The sequence below is a fragment of the Epinephelus lanceolatus genome, chromosome 1 (assembly GCF_041903045.1).
Source record: "Epinephelus lanceolatus isolate andai-2023 chromosome 1, ASM4190304v1, whole genome shotgun sequence".
In the NCBI taxonomy this organism is placed as follows: Eukaryota; Metazoa; Chordata; class Actinopteri; order Perciformes; family Serranidae; genus Epinephelus; species Epinephelus lanceolatus.
In genome coordinates, this window is record NC_135734.1 from 6,339,590 (window position 1) to 6,361,628 (window position 22,039).

The 22,039-nt window shown below is 40.6% G+C and overlaps 1 protein-coding gene and 1 non-coding gene across 2 annotated transcripts; both read left to right on the forward strand.

The window, feature by feature from the left end:
- Positions 1-1,412: 1,412 nt before the first annotated feature.
- LOC117256848 (casein kinase II subunit alpha) lies at positions 1,413-20,412 on the forward strand. Its single transcript, XM_033626573.2, has 13 exons — positions 1,413-1,571; positions 6,046-6,351; positions 6,454-6,565; positions 6,673-6,774; positions 13,349-13,399; positions 14,521-14,580; positions 14,813-14,896; positions 15,129-15,239; positions 16,624-16,725; positions 17,075-17,175; positions 17,678-17,826; positions 17,934-18,023; positions 18,792-20,412. Exons 2-13 carry the CDS (start codon positions 6,251-6,253, stop codon positions 18,908-18,910), a joined length of 1,182 nt encoding a protein of 393 aa, XP_033482464.1. The 5' UTR covers positions 1,413-1,571; positions 6,046-6,250; the 3' UTR covers positions 18,911-20,412.
- Positions 13,458-13,594, forward strand: LOC117257582 (small nucleolar RNA SNORA57). Its single transcript, XR_004501718.1, has one exon. It is a non-coding gene; the product is annotated as a small nucleolar RNA SNORA57 (small nucleolar RNA).
- Positions 20,413-22,039: the final 1,627 nt, after the last annotated feature.

A 22,039-nucleotide genomic window follows, 5' to 3' on the forward strand; every position in this document is an offset into this window, starting at 1 on the left:
TGTACGTAGTACCTCCGTTTTAGGCCACTTACATGTAAAGTAATGGGACATATTAACATAAACTTAAATACAGTGAGGTAATGTAACCACGTAATAATACTTTTTTGGGAGTATCTGCTTTATTTGAATTTTTATATTTCTGTCACATTTCAATTTTACGCCACTACAGTTCCTGAATAAAATGGATATTTTTACTCTAATGAATTTCACCAAAGCATCTTAGTTATTTATGTAAACTAAAGGAAGGGAGGGAGAGATGGATGGATAAATGAAGGAATGGGAGAGAAGGAACTATTTGTGCTTTCAATCCTTTCAGTTGTGAAAAGGATCTTGTTTTTCTTCAAGTGTAATGAAAGGCTCTATTTTTAAGGGAGTGTACATGTTAAGAAGAAATAAACTTTTTAATTCTCAAAATTCTGACCACTTGCTTTTTTTATTAACTGCATTTACTTGTAATTTTAAGTTTGATACTTAATATCCTAACAAATGACTTTTGATACTTAAGTACAGCAAATATCAGATACTTTAAGACTTTTACTCAAGAAATATTCTAACAAGTAACTTTAACTTCTACATAAGTCATTTTATGGTAAGGGACTTATCAGAGGAGGGGTGGCTTCAAAAAACTTAACCTTTGATGTTTTAAAGTTAAAAGTTCAAAACAAAATCCTGGAGCTGACAAAAGTCTCAGTTTTTCACTCTTGAAATGCATGCTGGTTAGTCTGTGGAAACCGTTTATTTTTGGCCAAATTCTAAATGAGACAAAATAAAATTAATTGATGAAATGTGACTATTTTAAGCTCTCCTTTTTTCTGACAGAACATTTGTCTAACATGTGTTCAAGGACCATCAGAAATGTATGATTTATCAATTTATTTTATGATAAATTGTGTAACTTTGGCAATTTTGAAAGAAAACATGTCTAAAAATCAGTGGTAAAATAAATACAAATTACAGCCATTTAAAGTTGAATGCCCCTCTCCTAAGCCAAAAAAACAACAATAACAAAAAACAAACAAAAAACAAAAACAGAAGTCACTCCCCAGTGCTTAAAAAATATTTGACACGTCCCCCTCCTCTTTGCACCACCTAACAGTCCCTAAGATATCTGTACTTTCATGTGTAGGCTACCTCTACTCAAATGTGGCACAGGTAGGCCTACTTCATCCACCACTGCTTAAATAGTCATTTATTTAATACTTGGCTGTAAATCATGGGGGGTGGGGGTAGTTGAATAAGGGTTTGATGATTAGCCTGGCCATTCAAGAATACTCCACAGTTTGACCATAACAACATGGTCAGTGTGCTGGAGTTCAGCTATGCCAAGATGACAGCAACAATTTAGTGGATCGCATTGTTCGGCGAATGTGCAATAGATTGTCCCTCCATGGCCCCCATTGCAGTACTCGGAGACGTAACTGTTAGGTGGCGGTGGTCAGCCATATTGTCTCTGATACAGCAGAAATCACACACTGGCACAGACACACCGGCGACGGAGGGAGGCGAGGACCGTTGGCTTGACGAAACTCAGCTTACTGGGAAGCATTTCGGTCGTCGAATTGACCAAGGGGGTAAATATCCACTCCAGTGTTTGTCTACATTTGATAATGCAGATTCCTATTGTCTGTGGGAAGCAACGAGCGTTCACGTTAGCCATGCTAAGGTTAGCGGGCTAGCTATTTGGGCCCGCCTAGAGCCGATAAGTTACCAGCACCTTCTGCTCACACCGAAAGCCATTCCAGTTGGGTGGTCTAGCTAACTAATAAGTTATCTGAAAATATAGCAAGTTAAGCCACTGCCCGAACAAATTTGTAAACTCCATACAGCGTTTACACCTCAGTCTACGAGCGAATGTCGACGCAAAATTAACATTATGGATGTCGTACAATTTTGAGTGAGTAACGTTAAATGTGTAACGTCAATTTAAGAATAACGTTGAATTTAGCGAAGCCTGTCTACATAAGTTTTGCACCCATCCTGGTGCCTTTTGATTTAAGACGACTGTGGGGAACCTAGGTTTCGATTAAATGTATTGCTGATAGGTTTAACGTTAGCTAGCTAGCTGACTTGAATGAATGCTGAATTGTGGTGTTGATTCGGGGAAGGTTTTCATTCACGGTGCAAGACGGGGTCTTTTGGGGATTATAATCATAAAGTATTCCGTTATCAACGTTAACGTACACCTGATGATCAATTACGTCCTTGCTTTTCCTACCGGAAGAAGAAGACTCAGGATATATTGCCAAATCAGTCCGTGTCATCGATGTATTCACGTTATTTGTTGATTCGGGGTAACGGTGGGTTGTTAGTTATCGTTGGTTAACCAAAGACTTGTCCGTTATGGGGATAGCCTAATTTATAATGTCAATCAACAGCAAACAATGTGTAGTTCAGTAAAGTAACATTAGCTACAGTGCGAATCGGCTGTTATCAGCTAGCATAGCAAACGCTACGAGGCAAACGACCTACAGAACGACAAAAATTGCGCATGTAACGTAAACCTTTGTGTCAAGTTGAACTGGAAATAAGATGGTTAAGTTAACATTACTAACGCTGGCGGGTAACCTGGCAAAGTTAACATCTGGCGTAACAAACGTCTCAATATTTAACTCATTGGCCCCACAGAGCCTCATATTCTTGCGCCTGGGTAGAAAGCCACATTGGGTTGACTCTCGGTTCTGTCTTATGAAAGTCGTGTTCTTGTCAAATGTCATTGGTGTCGTGTTGGCCAAGCGTACGATTAGCTGCATGCTAGTTTATTAGGGCCACCTAATTAAGACTAATGCAGCCTGGTCAGTGCTGCAATAAACTCTACCTACATCACTATTTCCCATAGGTCTTAAATATACCTGTGGTAAAAGCTGGTGGAAAGGGCTGGCAATACTTTCCAGCACATAAATGGTCTAATACTCCAGGAGAACAGTAGGGAGAGGGGCGGGAAATCAAAATGGTTGGCAACCATGGGATGTGTATTTTATTATTAATCATAATTGTATCATTTATATCAAGTATAACATGTCCTTTATATCGTTTAGATTATCAGTGTGTTTACTTGTCAGATTAGCTGGCAGAGAAAATAGACATTGTGAAACTATTGCAGCAGATCACAAACTGGTGTTGTGTCAAAGCCTTTTCCCCCATTGGTGTTTCCCCCAGCGTAAATGTGAATCAAATGTTAATAGTAATGCTAACCACAGAAGGGGGCACTAAAGGAAGCATTATTTTAAGAGGAGGGAAACACTTTTCGAGGTAGGAACAGACTTGGAGACAACACTGGTGCTTCTGCCCTATCCACCGCAGCAGAAGGGTACAGGAGGGATAGAGCGAGGGAAGATGGTTCAGTTGTTAATTGATCAGGATGGCTGTGTTCTTGGACAAAGCAAAAAAAAAAAAAAAATTGCGAAAGTGGGTGACCACATATACTCTAGTGGTCGTTAATATACCCGGATAGCCGGCCTAAGTAAATTCTATTTGGAGGAAACTGCTTTACAAAGATTATTTTGTTCACTTTTTGTTGGAACTGTGTTAGAGAGGCTCTCATTCAATTGTATGATAATATTGGAGGCTGTAGTTTGTGGTGCTGTCGAATTTTGAATTGAATTTGAATTACACAGAGGTGTTTTTGCTATCAAGCATCCATCATTGATTCAAATGGAATTGTAAAATAATAGAATTGCCTTTCAGAATAAGTTTCAACAAAAATTGAACATGCTAACCTATTGAAGGTAGGATTTATTGCAGAAATGTTAGACTGCATTGGTTTTATCTTGGTGTTCTTGAACAGGTAACTGAATGTAGGGCCGCCCCCTGAAAGCTGAAGATTTGAATCATCAGTCAGACACTGAGAGTCTTCAAGTCCACCAGTCTGTTTTTTTTCTTCTGTCAGTCAGTATGCAGTGTACCTCTGAGGACGTTTGGGTCCCCAGATTTAGCATTAGAGTGAGCTCTCCTTGGTTTAATGCTGCTCTAAGGTACAGGCAGCTGCAGACCCAGACCCAGGGGGGAGTCTGAGTGAGACAGATGCCTGGAGGAAGAGAAGCCTTGGCCCGTCAGGCTCTGAGATAATGTTGCCTTCTGCTCTCTGTGTAGGAGTGGTAAATTTACAGCTCACAGAAGCTTCATACAATACAGTCTCTGACTTTTTTTAACATATGTGTGTGTGTATGTGTGTATATATATATATATCGGGAAAAATGTTGTTGCACATTTCTGATTCGTCAGCAGCGTAGTTAGCCGGCATTAGCGCCAAGGACCAACTTGGCTTAGTGTATGCAGGTCACTATTTCACATATATATGAAAAGGTTTCCATTGTTCATTGTTCCTTACTTGACCTCGGATGGAAATAGATTTAATTGTTGAGTTGCTCTGGTGGGTCTGTCAGTGGTGTCATTTAAAGAATGGATTTGTCTGTTGGAATGAGATCAATAATTACACAGCATATCCCTGCCCTAGTAATTCAACAGGCTGTCAGTACTTTTGGGAATCTATGGTGATGTTCAAAATGTACAGCTGGAGCTGGACCCATTTTAATTTCTTTTATCTGGTCACCACCCAGAGCTCATGACCATAGGTGAAGGTTAGAGCACTTTTGTGAGCTTCAGAATCAACTCCCTCCTCACTACAACAGCCTGACACAGTGCCTTTGTATGCTGCAACAATCTGCCTGTTGATCTGATGCTCCATCTTAAGCTTTATTCATATTTGTGCGAGACAAGGTGGCCAGGGCCTCTGTAGTTGTGCACCAGCTACAAACATGCACAGAGGCATTAATGGCCAATGCAATGCTCATTGCAGTGTGCTCTAAAAACTAAGGCGCTATACAAACAAAGTATTTCCTGCACAAGCAAGAAGTCAATGAGCATCACCGGCAGAAAGTTATTGGAATACTAGGCTACCCCCACATACTGCCAAAAATGTATTTGTGTAGCTTTTACAGTGATCTCTCATGTTCTTCCACTTGCAGCTTAAAGCCTCTTCTTTCCCCAATTTGGTTGCTATTTCTTTCCAAGAAGTTAAGGCCATTTGACTGTCCCTGTGGTCTCTCAATGAAGAGTTTTTTTTATTAAAGATCATTCAATATGTCTGTACATGTGAACTAAGGATAGACCGATACATCGGCCAGCCGATATATCGGGCCGATATTTGAGTTTTTTACTTGTATCGGCATCGGCCGATATGCGCGTGGGTTCGCGGATTTATTTTCCCTGGCATGATTTACAGATAGGCATCCACGGGCAGCTCTGTGTTGCCGGAAGACCCTGCAGCGCACATGCAGCGAATCCTACTGTGTACAGTAGTTGTTGTTTTATTTATGCTTCAGCTTAAATATTTGTTTATTATATAAAGACATTACTGGAAGATTTAAGAGCACTGAACTCTTTTTTTTTTTTTTTATTTGAATGTATAATAATCATAATAATAATACTATTCTACCTGTTCTACCTCAACTTTCCATCTTGTTTTAGTATTTTTTAGTGTTCAATAAATGTTTCTTATTTTAAACTTGAGACCTGTAATATTTGTTATCATGGTGTCATTTTTTTGATGTAAAGTGAGGGAGCAAAAGCAGTATCGGCCCCAAATATCGGCTCAAGAAAATCGGCAGTCCATAATCGGTCATCGGCTAAGGATGATGGAAAAAAATCGGTATCGGCATCGGCCCTAAAAAATCCATATCGGTCTATCCCTGATGTGAACCTACTCAGTCAGTCGTCCCTCAAAGGACGCCTGGTAACAAAAATTTAAAGGTGCAAGACCAAGGGCTGCGACAACTTTTGGAGCATTTAAGACCGCTGCAAAAGGGGTGATTACGTCATTTTCTGGCACACAAAGCTTGACCAGGGACACATCGGTCAGTATAGACCATGCATTAACCACAGTTGTGGACAACAACTCAGAGTCTTAAGGATCTGTGACTCTGTGGGCTGGAGCCATGTCCTTTTAAATTGATTGACAGAGACACAGCAGACATCTGTGATGCATCAGTATCAATCAGGAATCTAATTTCTCTTATCCTTAATTTTCTCTGTCACTGTCCTCTTTAGCTATCCCACCGTGCCCCTGGTGGCCCCTCCCCCCGTCCTCAGGCAAAGCCCCCCCCCCCAAACCCCTTGCCCTGTTGGGATCAACTCCCTCAACCCCTACCTTCCCTCCTCTTCCTCCCTCCCTCCCACCCACCCATCCTCCCTTTATTTCAACCATCCTCTGCTGCAGTGAGGTCGCCCCACCATCTCTGCCAAGCTGTCGGACATGTCAGGACCCGTGCCGAGCCGGGCCCGAGTGTATACCGAGGTCAACACTCACCGGCCCAGGGAGTACTGGGACTATGAGTCCCATGTGGTTGAGTGGGGGTAAATACCTTGTCAGTCATTACACAACATATGCAGCATGCTGCTTGACAACTCTTCAACCCAGCTAATGTCTGGTCACGGTGTCTTTTTTTTCCTTCACAGAAACCAGGATGACTTCCAGTTGGTGCGTAAACTAGGGCGTGGCAAGTACAGTGAAGTGTTTGAGGCAATCAACATCACCAATAATGAGAAGGTGGTTGTGAAGATACTTAAGGTAAATCTACACAGAGACGGGGGCTTGGATCAAGTCAGTGGCTCTGATTGAATGATTTAATGCTTTAATCCCATCTGCCAACCTCTGCCTCCTCCTTTTCCCTTTAGCCCGTGAAGAAAAAGAAAATCAAGCGTGAGATCAAGATTTTGGAGAACCTACGTGGAGGTCCTAACATAATCTCCCTCATCGATATCGTGAAAGACCCTGTAGTAAGTATAGTATATTGATTGACAAGAACACTTGATACTTTGGTTATGAGTACAGTCAGGCCATATTGGCCACATTTTCCTGATGACAATTTATATTGTGTGAAAACAACTTGTATGTTGGGGATTCTGAAATATCATTACTGTATCAATAGCGTGGCGAGCCCACCACCTGTGCAAGCTTATCGATTTTGCTTGGGAAGTATGTGTCTGTAAGTACTTGGCCAACTATGGCTGTAAGTTAGATAAATGTGTCTAAGCAGTTACATAGCCTTGTATTCCAATTTCAGGGCTCTCTCCAAAGAACAGCACAACACTGAATATGTTATGATTTGGGATGTCTCAAAGATCGGTATCAGAGCCGATCAAGGCATTTTTTAACTGGTTGGGATCGGCTACTGAGCTATATAGAGCCAGAGCCTATCCCTTGTTTTACGTCAGCTGGTATTTTTTTTTTAATATATATACCCATGAAGCTTTCATGCACAGCAATGCAATGAGTGCAGCTGTCATCAACTCTCCTCTGCTTGTCTCTCCTGAAATCTGCTGAGCTCCTGCACACGAGCAGGGGCTGAGCCCCACCTGTGGCGAAACACTACATGTCATAAAGCAAAAGGCAGAATAACACTGTTTATATATGTTATTCAGTTTTTCGTGGTGCCCCCCCCCCCCAATATAATGGTAGGGGAAACGCTGTTGTTTACTAAAGTAAAGTTGTTAGTACTCCTTTCATTTGAGCTCAGTGTGAGAAACTGCTTGTTTGTCATCTATGGCGCATGGTGTTTCCCTGCCCTGCTCGGGGGGAGACGGGAGAGGCGGACAGTGGTGTAGGGCTGATGACAACCACACTCACCAGGCCACTGCGAAATCAACAAAAGCCCCACGACCAAAAAGCCAATAAGATTAATTTCTTAATTATTCCTGCATAGAAGTCCAGATGATGAAAATAAACACTCAACAGAACACAGCTGATACAGGTGGCTCAGACACAGGCTGCACCAAAGCAACAAAACACTTGAGCATACCCTCTTAAAGGGACAGAGAAATTCCTCTGAGACAATGACAAGGCCAAAAGGGGAGGGTTTGTTATTGTATACTTTTTATTTTGTAAAAAAACAAACAAACAAAAGAAACTCCGAAGGAACAGTTTGGATGCAGGGATTTTTTTTTCTTAATGCATTGCAGACTTATTCAGTTGTCAAGCGTACAGGCACTGTGCGGCTGTATTATCTAAGAAAATAGAAATATCAGATCAGGGCTCCGTATGGGAAGATTCTCAATATTAATTAACTCGGATTGGGATCTGGGACAAAAAAAAAAAGATCGGAACATCACTAATTATGAGATAGTGTGCCATCATGGTTTCAAACCTGTTTCCAATTAAGATTTCAGCTTTGAGCTTTAAGAAATTATTGTTGTTTTTTTATTTTATTGTTTTCAAGACTGACTTGAACCTATAACTACTTTGATGACAAATGATACTCCAATAAAATCTATAAGCCTCTGCTCAGCAGATGATAGTTTGATCCACTTTACGTACGTTGTGCCCACAGTCCGAAATTAACAGCCGCCAAGCGCCAAATGCTACTGTTGTTCTCTGCTGTCTATCTGTAGCCCTTTCTAAACAGAAATCATGCCATAGAGCCACTATGAAGTCCCTTCTTAATGCCACCTTTACTTTTTTTTTTTTAATATATACATAGAACCAAACAACGGCGACATCATGCTGCTCCAGTGTGTGATTTTTACACAGCATCCTGGCATTAGGGAATCAAATGAGGCGTGACACGTGTGACATGTAACATAACAGCGTCAGTCTCTAGTGTGACACATACATGTTGGCCGCGCTTTATAAACAGCAGCAATGTTTATAATGTTCATTTACTGTCTGTTATATGGCAAAGCCATACAAAGCTGACATAGCTGACCTTGGTGCATTTAACTTCACCTTGTGAACTCAGTTATTGATTTTCAAATAGCTAAAAAGGTTGTTTAAAACAGGAGTGTTTTTTTTCTTGTTTTTCTTTGTTAAATACATGGCATTACTTTCTTGTCTCTTCACTACAACATTTTAATGATTAGGTACTGAAATTATAACAATATCCCATTATTTTCTACATTGACAGGTTTAAAAGTTCATCACGTCATCAGCAAACCCCATAATAATGTTCAACAAGTCCCCAAGTACTGCTGTGATCACTTTTGAAATTATTTGACTGAATTTACGCCCAATATGCATACATTTTGGCCTGTAAAGATATGCATGTTTGATATAAACAAAACTATCACTTGCCGATATAAAATATGCTTGGCTGGTGAGTCCCTGTAACTGGCGAGTCAAAGTTAATTTCAGACACTTGCAGTCGTACCTTGCAGCTACTATTGTCATGCATTTGCGTCATGGTACTTAAGAATTGCATGTCAAACTGTTGGGAAGAACAAAAGCCAGAGTTTTTTCTCAGTTGGGTGATCCTCAAAAGCTCATTATTCCTTTACTGTCACCAAGTCCCAGACACTATGAAACCAGAGAAAGTGAAGTCATCAACTGAAGTAGGACGTAAATTTCCCTTTAGTGCATCTCATGAAACACGAAGATTAGGCAAATTAGATTCACTTTGGAATTAAAAATGACTGCGGCTTCTGAAACACAACTTTCACACCCAGGGACAAAAGCAGGGGGTCATCTTGTGTTTCTTTGCATTTACTATTGACTGATGGTTGACTGAATTAGTGAATTAATGAAATGGGGGTGTGCAGTTGTGGAAAAGGAGAAAGAAACTCCAGAACACCTGTCTCCAAAGCATATTTCTGCTTTAAAGGGTAACTGCACTGTAGGGCTGCACAGTCAATCAAATATTAATCACGAGTTTCCAGCAATTTAATGAACATGATCAACTGCAATATTGATGTTTAAAATGTGTGCTTAGCTCATAGAAAACTTTGCTTTGTATCAAACTAAGCGCTCCCTGTACTAGCAGCCTCCACTTTTGAAGGGCTGGCATGCACCCTGGAGCTCAACCTGTGAAAAACTGTACTGAATGTTGAAACTACAGACAGACAATACCAAAATTATTTGTCATCAACCATCATCATGTGTTGTTTGGACATGGGTGCGAACAATTCAAATGCAAAGAGTGCAAAATGTCTGTGCCACAAAGCAACACAACAAACTTGTTAATCCACCTGAAAAAACACCACAATCCACAGTATGGTGATTGATGAAGGCCCTGCAGAATAATGTCTCTAACGTTACTGGACCGCTACCCCTAATCCCTGTTCTAGCATCAATTTAGACATTCATAACCAGGGATTAGCACGATTAGCCGTCTAAACGATGAAACGTCCGCCCCTCGCTAGTTGGCACTAGAAATATTAGTCGGTTAAACCAGTTAATGTTTTATTCATGTTCAAGGTCACTTAACTGTCATGCAGCTGCCCACCACTAGTGGGGGCTACAGAGCTGTCAGACAGCAGTCCCCTTCCCCGTGGTAATGCTTGAATAGACTGGAGTTTTAAAAACAGCACGGTGGGAAATTGGTGAGATGTCCTCTCGCCAAACCAGCGCGGTTTGGCAGTACTTTGATCTAGAAAATGAATTCTGCAGCAAATTATCTTTTTTGAGAAGTTATATTATTTGTTAACTGGATGTGAGTTGTTGTCAGATAATATGCAGGGTTTATATTTGTACTGCACGGTACAAAATGCCTCTCATTTCAGCTGAAATGGAATTATAAATTAGATGTTGTTTTATTAAGTTAAAAGGGAATTGCTATCATTTCTGTCTGATAATTGGCAAGGTTCATTGTGCCCCACATTTCAGAGGCAATTTTTTTATTTTAGATGTTATTATTAAGAAGACCCTTATGTTAAGTCTTATTTTGATGCAAGATTTGGTGAGGCGGATTTATACTTGTTCGTCAGCTCTATGCAAAGCCTACACCGCAGCCTACGCACATGGCCTTCACTGTTGTGAGCATTTATACTTATGTGGTGGTGTGTCTGTATCACTCTGCAGTTACACCTTCAAAATACTAGTCGGCAGCAGGGTTTCTGTGAAGTGCTATAAAGTTTAGTGGATTCAAAACACATATTAAACATGGCTTAATAGACACAATTTCAATTACAAGTACACAAGTAGGCTTCACTATGCAGGGCTCCAGACTAACCTTTTAGAAAATTTTAGGAGCACAAGCAGAAACTTTAGGGGCTAACCTTGAATCGTCCTGCAATGCAATTATTCACGTCTTTGGCCATTTTAACTGTATCATAAACTGTTCGTAGTCTACTGTATATTAATATTGGACTGGTTTTAAGTATTAAGCATCACAGAGACTTGTGGTTGGCGTGAATGTGGAAGAGTCTGATTAATAATTCCACTAACACAAATGAAATGAACAGCTGACAGTGCTGAGAAAAATCTAAAAATTTGCTCGGATTCGGTTCGGGTTCGGCCCACTTGACATGCTGCTGTGTTGCGTTACAGTCTATTCCAGTGCTGGAATTTGTTATTTATGTGACAACATCTGAATGCAACACAGGCTCCATTGTGCCGTTTATAATTGTCGGTCAGAAAAATGCGGCCCGAGCCACGCTCGTGTGTGTGCTCACCTGTCTGTCTCTGTGTGTGCTCACCTGTCTGTCTGTCTGTGTGCGCTCACCTGTCTGTCTGTGTGTGAGCGCTCACCTGTCTGTCTGTGTGTGTGCGCTCACCTGCCTGTCTGTGTATGTGCACACACCGGGGCCGAACTCCGCCGTGTGCGTTACAGAGAGCAGAGGAGGATTGTAAAGGTGTGACCATGTAGAGACAGAAATGACATGCTGTCTTGTAAACAATAGTCATCATGTTATAAGGTGAAACGTTTCACCGTATAACACGATAAATAGTATATTGTTATGTTATTATATGAAGAGTCCGTCGCACAAAATAATATGACTTTAGTTTATGACGAGATAAGACGGATGTGCTTTACCAGCGGACTGTTGGAGCAAGTCCGGCTTCTCTGCTGCTAACGCTGCTACCGGGATACAGCTGAGGAGAAGCTGGCTGGTAATGCTATGTACTGGGACACTGCTAATGCTGCTTGCCATGCTGCTTTAGCTCAGTCGTAACTGTAACCGATGCTGAGACTCTACTGACTGCGTGACTGGTAGACGGCAGTGGGTGGCAAAACGTAATAGGCCAAAACACAAATTCAAAACATAAACATGATTTGCGGACTGTAAAACATTTTTTTAAATGTGAATATTCTGGCTGTACTATTGTTGTCGGTGAGATCAGTATGTTATATGAACATTATTCCTTAGTCTCTGTGACATATTAGGATGATTTTACGACTATTTGCTTTAGATTTCTTACATATAGCTCCTTTAATTAACAGGAACAAGGTGAATATGAAAGCAGTGCTCTGTTGATTTCATTTTTGGTGAAACTTTTTGGTACAATTAAATTTACATTTTGAGATGCACTTTAAATAAGGACCAGCTTTATTTTGATGCAAAGAATAGTGCATTAGCAGGAATGTAGCACAACATGGAAGTGAAAGCAGTGCTCTATCATTTAAAACTTTTTCATCCTTAAAACAATGAATAATTGTGGTAAATAATCCTGATCTCAATATTGATAAACATAATAAACATTTTGGCCATTATCGTGCAGTCCTACAGCAACGAAACGATCAGCAAATAAATCTTGAATTCACATGTGCTCTGAGCCAAAACAATTAGCCAATCTATGGTTTTAATAATTCAGTGGTTCTTTAAGTAAAAATGTCAAAAATGTATTGCTGTAGCTTGTTAAATGTATGTGTTTTTTTCTGTTACTCTTTGTTAGATATCATTTTGATTTAAATATCTTGGGGATTGGATAGTTGATAAACAAAACATTAAAAGACTTCACTTTGGACTGAGAACTTTTTAAGGACTTTTTTTTACAATCTTCTACCAATAACAAACTATACAATAAGTTGTAAAGACAGTTGATAGACTTGCAATTTATTATCCTTAGTTGTAAACCTAGACTTTTCATCTTCCCCCATTGTAATAAAAGATCCTGGGGAGAGCTCTGTTTTAGGAAGCACCGTTTTATACACATTTAAAATGCTTAAACAATGACTTGATTAACCAATTGACTAAAGAGAAATTGCTGAACATGCTCAAAACCGATAAACGCAAAGCAGTCATGAAGTTAGAACACTTTAAAATTTTCTGCTTTCCTCTATTTGCATCATTGTTATTTAAATGCACTTTAAAATACCCTTTGATTGCTGCTCAGACAAACAACAGTTTTAAGACATCACTTGAGCTCTGGCAACTTGAGTTTAGGGGCTGATTAATAGAATATAAACCAATGAATAGATGGTGAAAGTTGGTTGGTTAGTTGTAGCTGTAGTTCACTCTAGTTAGTGGCTGCCTGATTAGTTTGTACAGAGTTGTACAGGGCCATACCTTTTTAACTGTGTTGCTGTTTTAGTCAAACAGATAAAATGAACTGCGCCTGCTGGTAGATATCGTTGGTTAAGACTGCAACACATTAAATACACAACCTTTATGTCGTCCCCCCCCCCCCCCCCCCCCCCAGTCCCGGACACCCGCCTTGGTCTTTGAGCATGTTAACAACACGGACTTTAAGGTAGGAACTAAACTTTTTTCTGTCCTCTATAAAACGTTGTTGTGTAAGATTATAGAAACCTCCTTTCTTGGCATACTCGTCGTTCTTCTGTACACGTGTGTGTATGTGATGGAGGAATATGAAAGTCCAGTGCTATGTCTTCGGTGCCAGAAAGTTGACCATCTTCTGGTTCTATCCTCAATCACTGGCACATTTCCACAGGTTTATGTGAGTGATGCATGATCCATGAAAGCATGCTGCCTGTGAAAGCCCAGGCTTTCACAAATTGGCTACCTAAGTTAGCTTAGTTTTGCGACAGAAAATAAAATGCTGCAGTCAATTTCTGGAAGGCTAACCAGCCACCATATTGGTTTACGTTCTTACAAGGGAAACTGATGAATTTAAACCAACTCTGTGTCACCACAGTGTGGGCAGTTTGTGCAGTTTGTTCAGATCAAAGGTGTTTGTCTTCTCTACGAGCTGCCTGGGGCTGCCCACTCATCTGCCGGCAGGGGTCCCCACATTTCGTGTCATCTAGGGGATGAGCGGGCAGCTCCAGGTGCTTGCAGACCAGAGTGGGCTGAGCGTTGTTCATTTGCATTTAACATTACTGCCCACATTGCAACGACACAGAGCTGTTTGAAAATTGGCATATTTAACCATCATACATTCTTCATGAGCCTTCATCTCAATGAGCAATCATATTGATTTACATTAAATGCTAACATTAATTGGACCTTTTTGCGGATCAGCTCCACAGACTGGATGCTTTCTTTTAAGACGCTGAAGCATTGATGCTGTGCTGTTTTGGTAGACTAGTTTAGTTTTACAGTAGATGCACTGTACAGAGTTCTCGTTTTGTTTCAGCTTGAAGTGATCCCAAACTGAGGACACTGTGCATCATTTTCTGTCTCTTCATTTTGCAATCAAATCACATCTTGTCTTTTGAGGTGTCACCTTCAAAGCACCTGTCCACAGCATAAGCATCTTGTGTTACAGTAAAAATCAGCTGTGTGAAACACAGTGCACCATATACAGTTATATACATTAAACAAACCTTCAATGCAAATAGATTTTATCGATGATATTTAGTAGTCAAATTATTCATGTTTTCCCACTAATGACATTGTTTTGGTCTCCAGCAACTGTACCAGACCCTGACAGACTATGACATCCGATTCTACATGTACGAGATCCTCAAGGTGAGTCCGATTCAGCTGCCTCTAAACTCATCATCTCTAACCTCTAAATGTCCTGCGGGTGGCAAGGTATTATGTCCTTAAACAAGTTCTCGTGTAGTCTGATTCTGTTGAGGCCATCAACATTGTGTGTGTTGGCACCATCTTGTTGTAATCTGTTGCGATTTTGGAATTACTGGTAAGAAAAAAGTTGCGTGACCAATGAATAACAAAGTGTCTTTGCCCTTGTGTGTAGGCCCTGGACTACTGCCACAGCATGGGAATCATGCATAGAGATGTGAAGCCACATAATGTGATGATTGATCATGAACACCGCAAGGTGAGTGACCCCGTCAGTCACTGTCTCCAACCTTAGCCACAAGACAATGATTATTGCTGTTATGTAGCTTTTTGTTTGGCTGCTATGTCTCTACTTCTCTTCCTTTTTCCCATTGTGTACTCAATTCAGTAATGTGTGACAAATAAGTAACTCTGTTCACTTTACTGCATTAAACAGTAATAAATGCACCATCTGCTTGTAGTTGCCAACTTATTCTTTTCTTTGTCCACAGTTGCGCCTTATTGACTGGGGTCTGGCCGAGTTTTACCACCCAGGACAGGAGTACAACGTCAGAGTCGCCTCCCGCTACTTTAAAGGACCTGAGCTCCTGGTGGACTATCAGGTACAGCTGTGGGCTTGTATGCTTTAGGTTAGGGGTGTCCAGACTTTTTTTGAGTGAGGGCCAGATTCGATAATGTGAAAATACCTGGGGGCCAACTGCCTTCCACATCATATGGGCTTAAAAAAAAAAATCCCGTACAAATTACACAACCATAACTGTTTAATCTTTTAGTGAAAAAGTATTCAACCTTCCAAAGCTTTTGGAAGCAGCAGCCCTGTGGTCATATATGCTACCATGATATACCTGCTGCTAGTTAACTGTTCATTTGCTTGTTTACCATCTGTCTAAAAATACATTAGTTCAGCCAGTGTAGTTCTTACTTGGTGAATGTCTACAAACTGTATGATTGTCCTGCCATTGTGAGGTGAACGGAAAAAAATGCAAAGTAGTCTTGCTTGATCCATAACGGATCACTTAAAAGTATCATTCTTATATTATTGATGATGATATACAGTTAATTATTGCTGTCTCAATGGATTTGATGTTACCTCATGGATGGTAATGTTCAGGTAATAATAACCATCTGAACACAGCATTAGAAACATTTTGAACAATATTTGTAACAGTCCTGATCCTCTACCTGTGCACGTGAAGACACACCTTTATGAGTTGATTAAAGATATCAGAATCAGATCATTTATGATTATCATGCAGCCATAACAAATCTGTGTCAGTGTACCACAGGCAGCTCTGTGTTGGGGAAACACTGGATAAAGTTAATCTTTGTGATATGTAGGGGTGGGTGAGTACATCATTATCTCTGTCTGTGTCTGTTCAACCATTTCTTTATCTGTACTCTGAATGGGTGGGTTTAATTTGGAAGTGGGTGGGGTTTAAATTAAGAATGGATGGGATCAACCAGAAGTAGTTATTAAAACCTGATATTGACATGGGTTGATCAGAACTTGCTTTACTTATTTCTAAGTATAAATCTATTTATAGAACAAGCTCAAGATTGAGCTTCAGATCATTTATGATCACAAGATTAAGAGACTGAACACAGCTAACCAAATGAGGATTTTCCTTCATCATAAGTACGGGTATTGGCACATTTTACTTGGATGGTACTCATACTTGTAAAAAGAACATTATCTGTTCTGGATACTTTGTCTGATTATTCAGCTCAACCCTATTGATATGCACCACATCTTCTTGGGTGTCAACAGAACCACACTACCTGAACTATCCCTGCTGCAGTTGAAGGCTCAAACAAGCTTACATGCTTGTTTCTGATTGCCAGAGACGAACTGCATTGTTAATGTATCTTTTTGTTCTTCATGATACATCAGTGCTCATTTAAATTGTATCTGGTTGGTCTTTGCTTTCATTCTATCTGTGCTCCATTTGAGACTTGAACTGTGTGTGTTTTGTGTGTATGTTTCAGATGTATGACTACAGTCTGGATATGTGGAGCTTGGGCTGTATGTTGGCGAGCATGATCTTCAGGAAGGAGCCCTTCTTCCATGGCCATGACAACTATGACCAGGTAAACACAAAGCAAGGTTGGCTGACAGGGCCAAATTCTCCTACTAGCTGTCCACAGCTACTTTACTGTTAAGGCAGCACAACACAATTCTCTTTATTGGAAGGCTATGGGCTGAGAAGCAGCTACACGTATGTCAAGCTATGATTTCCATGATTACTGTGGTTGCTTTTTTTAATAGTATTCACATGACATGGAATGGCTTTTCTGGCCACAGATCTCATTTGAGTGGTCACTGGCCAGTATTTTCTATAGCTGACTTGTCTGGGTTTGAGTAGATTTGTGTCTGAAAGGGTTAAATTCTGTCTTACAGAGCTGACAAATTGTGTGTTCCTTGTTTGTGCTACTGTAGTTGGTGAGAATAGCCAAGGTTCTGGGTACTGAGGACCTCTACGACTACATTGACAAGTACAATATTGAACTGGAACCTCGCTTTAACGACATTCTGGGAAGGTGAGAGCGGTTACCATTATCACATGATGATAATAGGGTCTTTGGTATGCAGGCTTTTATTTTGTAACTGTCCTCAGCACTTATGTTGGGGAAAAAGATCTACATACTATCAATAGTGAACCCAAAAACTGGCCCAAATTACAGTATTTTAAATGTAACAGCTTAAGTTCATCTCTGCTTTATGCATGCCGCTCTGTGGTTGTGATCATTGAACTTTCTGTCTGTGTCCACGGTACACTTTCTTCTTGTAAATTGTCAAATGCTATTTTTATGCCTCTGCGCTGGCAACAGGCATGGCTGGAGACCTTATGCAGCCTCTCCAGGACTTTTGACTCCTTGACTCAAGGATAAACTGATAAGATTTTGGTGGTCAAAGGTCAATGTGACCTCTCAAAACACCTTTTGGCCATAACTCAATAATGTATTTACTAATTATGACAGACAATTTCACAAAAAAGTCTAATCAGATACTTGTAGTCTTAAATGTGTCTCTTGCCCTCAGGCATTCTCGTAAGCGGTGGGAGCGGTTTGTCCACAGTGAGAACCAGCACCTGGTCAGCCCTGAGGCTTTGGATTTCCTGGACAAGCTGCTGCGCTATGACCACCAGGCCCGGCTGACAGCCCGCGAGGCCATGGATCACCCTTACTTCTGTAAGCCCTCATAAATGGCCAGTGTATTTTTGTTAGCAAGAATGAAATCACAATCTGTAATAGTAATGAAAAAATAAATAATTGATTTTCTTTTTTTGTTGCTGCAGTCCCCATCGTGAAAGATCAGTCTCGTGTGGCCGGATCAGCCAACCTGCCCAGTGGGAACACGGCTGTTAGCACAGCCAGCATGATCACTGGTGAGAACACACGCACACATCATTAAATTGTTATACTGCCCGCTGATCCCATGTTTTTATTCTACCTACGTATTGAGATCTTGGAGCAGAGCTTTACAACAAAGTGCTCACAAGTGGTTAGACAGGTTTGGAATATTTGCTCTGTTTAATCAGATTATTAAAGCCACTGATTGAGAAGTAAGAACAAAGGCTAACATTAAAGTTGTTGTAAAAACATCCTTCAATTTTTGCAGAGCTGTTTCCTGGTTTGTATTGTCACACAGTGCCAAGTATCGATTTTAATTATATTTATATATATTTATATATATTTTTTTATAAATTCCAAGACGGCAATGGTTGAAAGGTAGAACTCGAGACTTAAAAACAAGAGGGTGACGTCACGGTAGCTACGTCCATTATTTTTCTGTGGTCTCAGCAGAGCTTCACATAGAGGGCACTCATGGTCATTCACATCATCAAAAAAATGCCAGGTGGAACAATGCAGAGTGAAGCTTCATGCAGTGGTGCTTTGTTTCTACATAGGGTGACATACAACTAGTATTGAATGTTGAGGTTGATGAGTAGTTGACAGTCTGTCTGAAGTTGACATGTATTAAATATATTGACGTGACTTTAATGGGGTCAGTTAGATTGGCAGTGTCTGGTGTGGTAAGTGTAATTAAAAGCCCAGCCCCAGTTAACCACACCCTCTTTGCATGTTTGTTTGGTGACTGAACACAGTGTTTTGGATCAGTTTTCCAACTGTCTCTGTGGCTCTCCTTTCCTCAGGTATCTCTGCCTTGCCAGCGTCCACTGCCCTGGGCCCTCTCACTGGCTCGCCGGTCCTGTCTGCTGCCACCAATGTCCTGAGCGCCCCGGTGCCCGCTGCTGCTGGTGCCCCGCAGTGACACCCCACCCCACATTCACCCCCCCTACCCCCTCTCCCCAGGCTCTCCCTCCCCATCACCACCCAGCCTGGGGAGGGGGAAACTAGACAGGTGCCACTCTACCAGCCCTCACCACATCCAACATAACTCAGTGTGACCGCGCCTCACCCACCTTCTGGCTGAAGGACGCCATCGTCTAAGAAGAGAACGATGTTTTTCCGTTCCTTTTCCTCCTTGAATGAACTTGTTAACCTGACATCTGAAATGAATGTTCTGTGTAACTGAAATATACAGGTATTCCTTTCATTTTCCCACAAGCCGTAGTGAATACAAAGGGGTGTGTGTTTGTGTGTGATGAGTCAGAGAGCAATTGTCATCCAGGGCTGATTCGGGGCCTCAACAGCCCCCCCCCCCCCCCGTGTGTGTTTAGTTTGGATTGTGAAGGCAGTGGTCAATATGTACATCAGCAGAAGGCAAAAGAAAGATGTTGGCTATCAGGACCAAAAGGAGCACATCCTGTATAGTTTACTACTGCAGCATCATCAAAAACAAGACCTGATGACACTTAATTTACCTCCCCAGATGAGTCTAAACACCCTCCAGATCACAGCATTTTGGAAGTGTTTGGTGCTGTTCAGTGCTCCAGGTATATGTGAACACAATGACACTTCAACACTTTCTCTGCCTGAGTAGTTTTGTCTTGCCTTTCTTACCAAACCGGATCACCAGTCTTCTTTTGATATGCGACTCTCCGTCAAGTCATCCGTTATTAATTAGTTTTGTACTGAAATGTTCTGGACTGCTGGATAAGGTTCATCACCATCAAGTGGTTTGATCGACTCTAGTCTTGTACTATGATCTCTTAAGAAGCCAGGTAAGGTTCATTCAGGTTCTCAAAAGAAATGGTTTCTCAAACGTGCTGCTTTCCAGTTCCTTGAATTACTTCAAGTGGCTTTTCTTGAATTACTTCAAGACATAACCAAAGTTTACTCAGTTGGTTGGAAGAAGAGACTGACCAAACCTAGTTTTGTTTAGTGGGAGTTACTCATGGAGATACTGTATTGCAGGTTGACAATGTGGGATCTAGTGAAAAAAAGATGACAACATGATAGAATAATCCTCTGCAGGTGACTGAAGTGCTGTTAGTATTGGAGGAAAGTTCTCTTGTGTAGTGACATGGGGAAGCTTTGTGATGAGTAAGACAGCTTACTGGCCTTCACCAACATGTTGAGGGAAATACTGGAGCTGAATTGTTGCATAGCACTTGAAGGGTAGAGTTTTCCCTGTGTTTTAGTGCCAGAGTTTGAAAGTGTAAGTTTTAGACCCTGCTGTACATACGCATTTTTTTTTTCTTTTTCATTTCCAAACCTGAAAAATGCAAATAAATCAGAACATGTATACATTGACCTGAGAACGGAGCAGTTTGAATCCCTACATCACTGTATATATTTTTATGTCCTTATGTAGAAGACTAGTATTTGAAAATATTTGTGTAAATAAACACGTGTTTTATTTATCAGGTACATCTGACTGATTTATGTCTGTCATGTTCACACAGACCACCCTTCTCACATACACAGATCACATTGCATCATGTTACAAAATGCAAATTATAGAAGGTCTGGTGTGTAAGATTATGGGAGAATTAAGGCTCAATTATACTCCCTTTACGTACGAAAATAGATGCGCTTGTGAACATCACTACCCTCATACTTCCATGGTTCCTTTACGATGGCATAGATACGACCAAGAGATGGCCCTAGAGGGCAGAGTTAAAAGTTTCATTCAACAAAGAAGGAGGTTGTAATATTGTACCTATAAACAGAGGCAGCATTATAGAAAGCAGTGGTCAGTGCAGCCATTATATACATCACAACATGTGGACGGAAAATGCTTTTCACTATGTTACTGATTGTTTATGTACCAACATTTGAATTTCTTTGTCATCTCCAACGGTTGCTTCCACGAACTCCAGTGGTACTGCTCTGTTTCATCTGTATCTGCAGGCTTTCAGATAACGTGCACAAATACGGATTAAATGAATCAAGTGAATGTTCAGAAGGCTCCGTACTCCACTGTATCAGTATCTAATGTGGAGTATTAATAAGCCCCTAGTAGTATCTAGCGGTGAGGACTGCAAATTCCAAGAGCTGAAACTTAAGTTTAGAATTCCTTGTGTTCATTGTTCAGGAGGTTTTTACAGGGAGCCAGATTATCCTCAGAGTTCTCTTATTTTCCAAAACAAACAGACCAGGTGATTTAAACCAGTAAAATCATGGAATAAAGCAGTTTGTTTTTTATAAATCTGTGTTTCTCCTATGCTGTTTGGCATGTCAAAGACAGGTTGCTATCTTAGCACTTGCTAATTTGTGCTTACCTTTTTCTCTGATAACTTAAGATCCAGATGTACAGGAGGTGTTTAGTGGGAGGTGAATTATCCACAGAGGTCTCTTCCTCTCAAAACAAATGGATCAGGTGATTTAAACCATAATAAACATATATACAGTATTTTTCTGATGCATGTTGCGGAGGGGCTACCAAGTATGTTGGTCGACGTGAAAACATGAATGGCACTACCTAGAGCCGATGTTTAGTTTGTCTGTTAAGGGCTACTGCATAAACATGGTGCTGCAACATTGTGGTCTCTGTAGAGGAGGACCTGCTCCCTATATAGATATAAACGGATTTAACATTATTGTTGTCCAGGCCTGAAAAAGTCATGGAATTAGAAAAAAAAAATGAAAGTTTTGGAAAAGTCATGGAACTTTTGTTGTGTATAATGAAATGAAAGTTTTCTAGTCTTTAAAGGCATTGTTTCTCAAGCCAAATGTTAGTCTTTTACTACAAAATCACCTCTGTATTTAAAGGATGCATTTTTGCATAAAACAAGGACTGTACTGATTTTTTTTGCCAGTGTCTTCCAAAGAGACACATTAGTAGTGGATTACTTTGTGGCCAGTAGTTATGGCAAACAAAGCCCTATGAACCATTTCCTTTATTTTCTGAGCCCACTAGATGTTGCTCTTGGTTTTAAGAAAAAGGCTCAAGGTATGGCAAGTCACTGCTTTCCAGTACCTACACTACCACACTATATGGTATGCCAGAAAAGATTTAGTATGTCCCAGTGCATAGTATGTCAAATGCAGAATG

Excerpts from the sequence above, each read along its gene's own strand:
- LOC117256848 (XM_033626573.2), top strand. The coding sequence starts at position 6,251 with ATGTCAGGACCCGTGCCGAGCCGGGCCCGAGTGTATACCGAGGTCAAC. Across the intron at positions 6,775-13,348 it reads ATATCGTGAAAGACCCTGTA|TCCCGGACACCCGCCTTGGT; the intron begins GTAAGTATAGTA and ends CCCCCCCCCCAG. Across the intron at positions 17,827-17,933 it reads CATGGATCACCCTTACTTCT|TCCCCATCGTGAAAGATCAG; the intron begins GTAAGCCCTCAT and ends TTGTTGCTGCAG.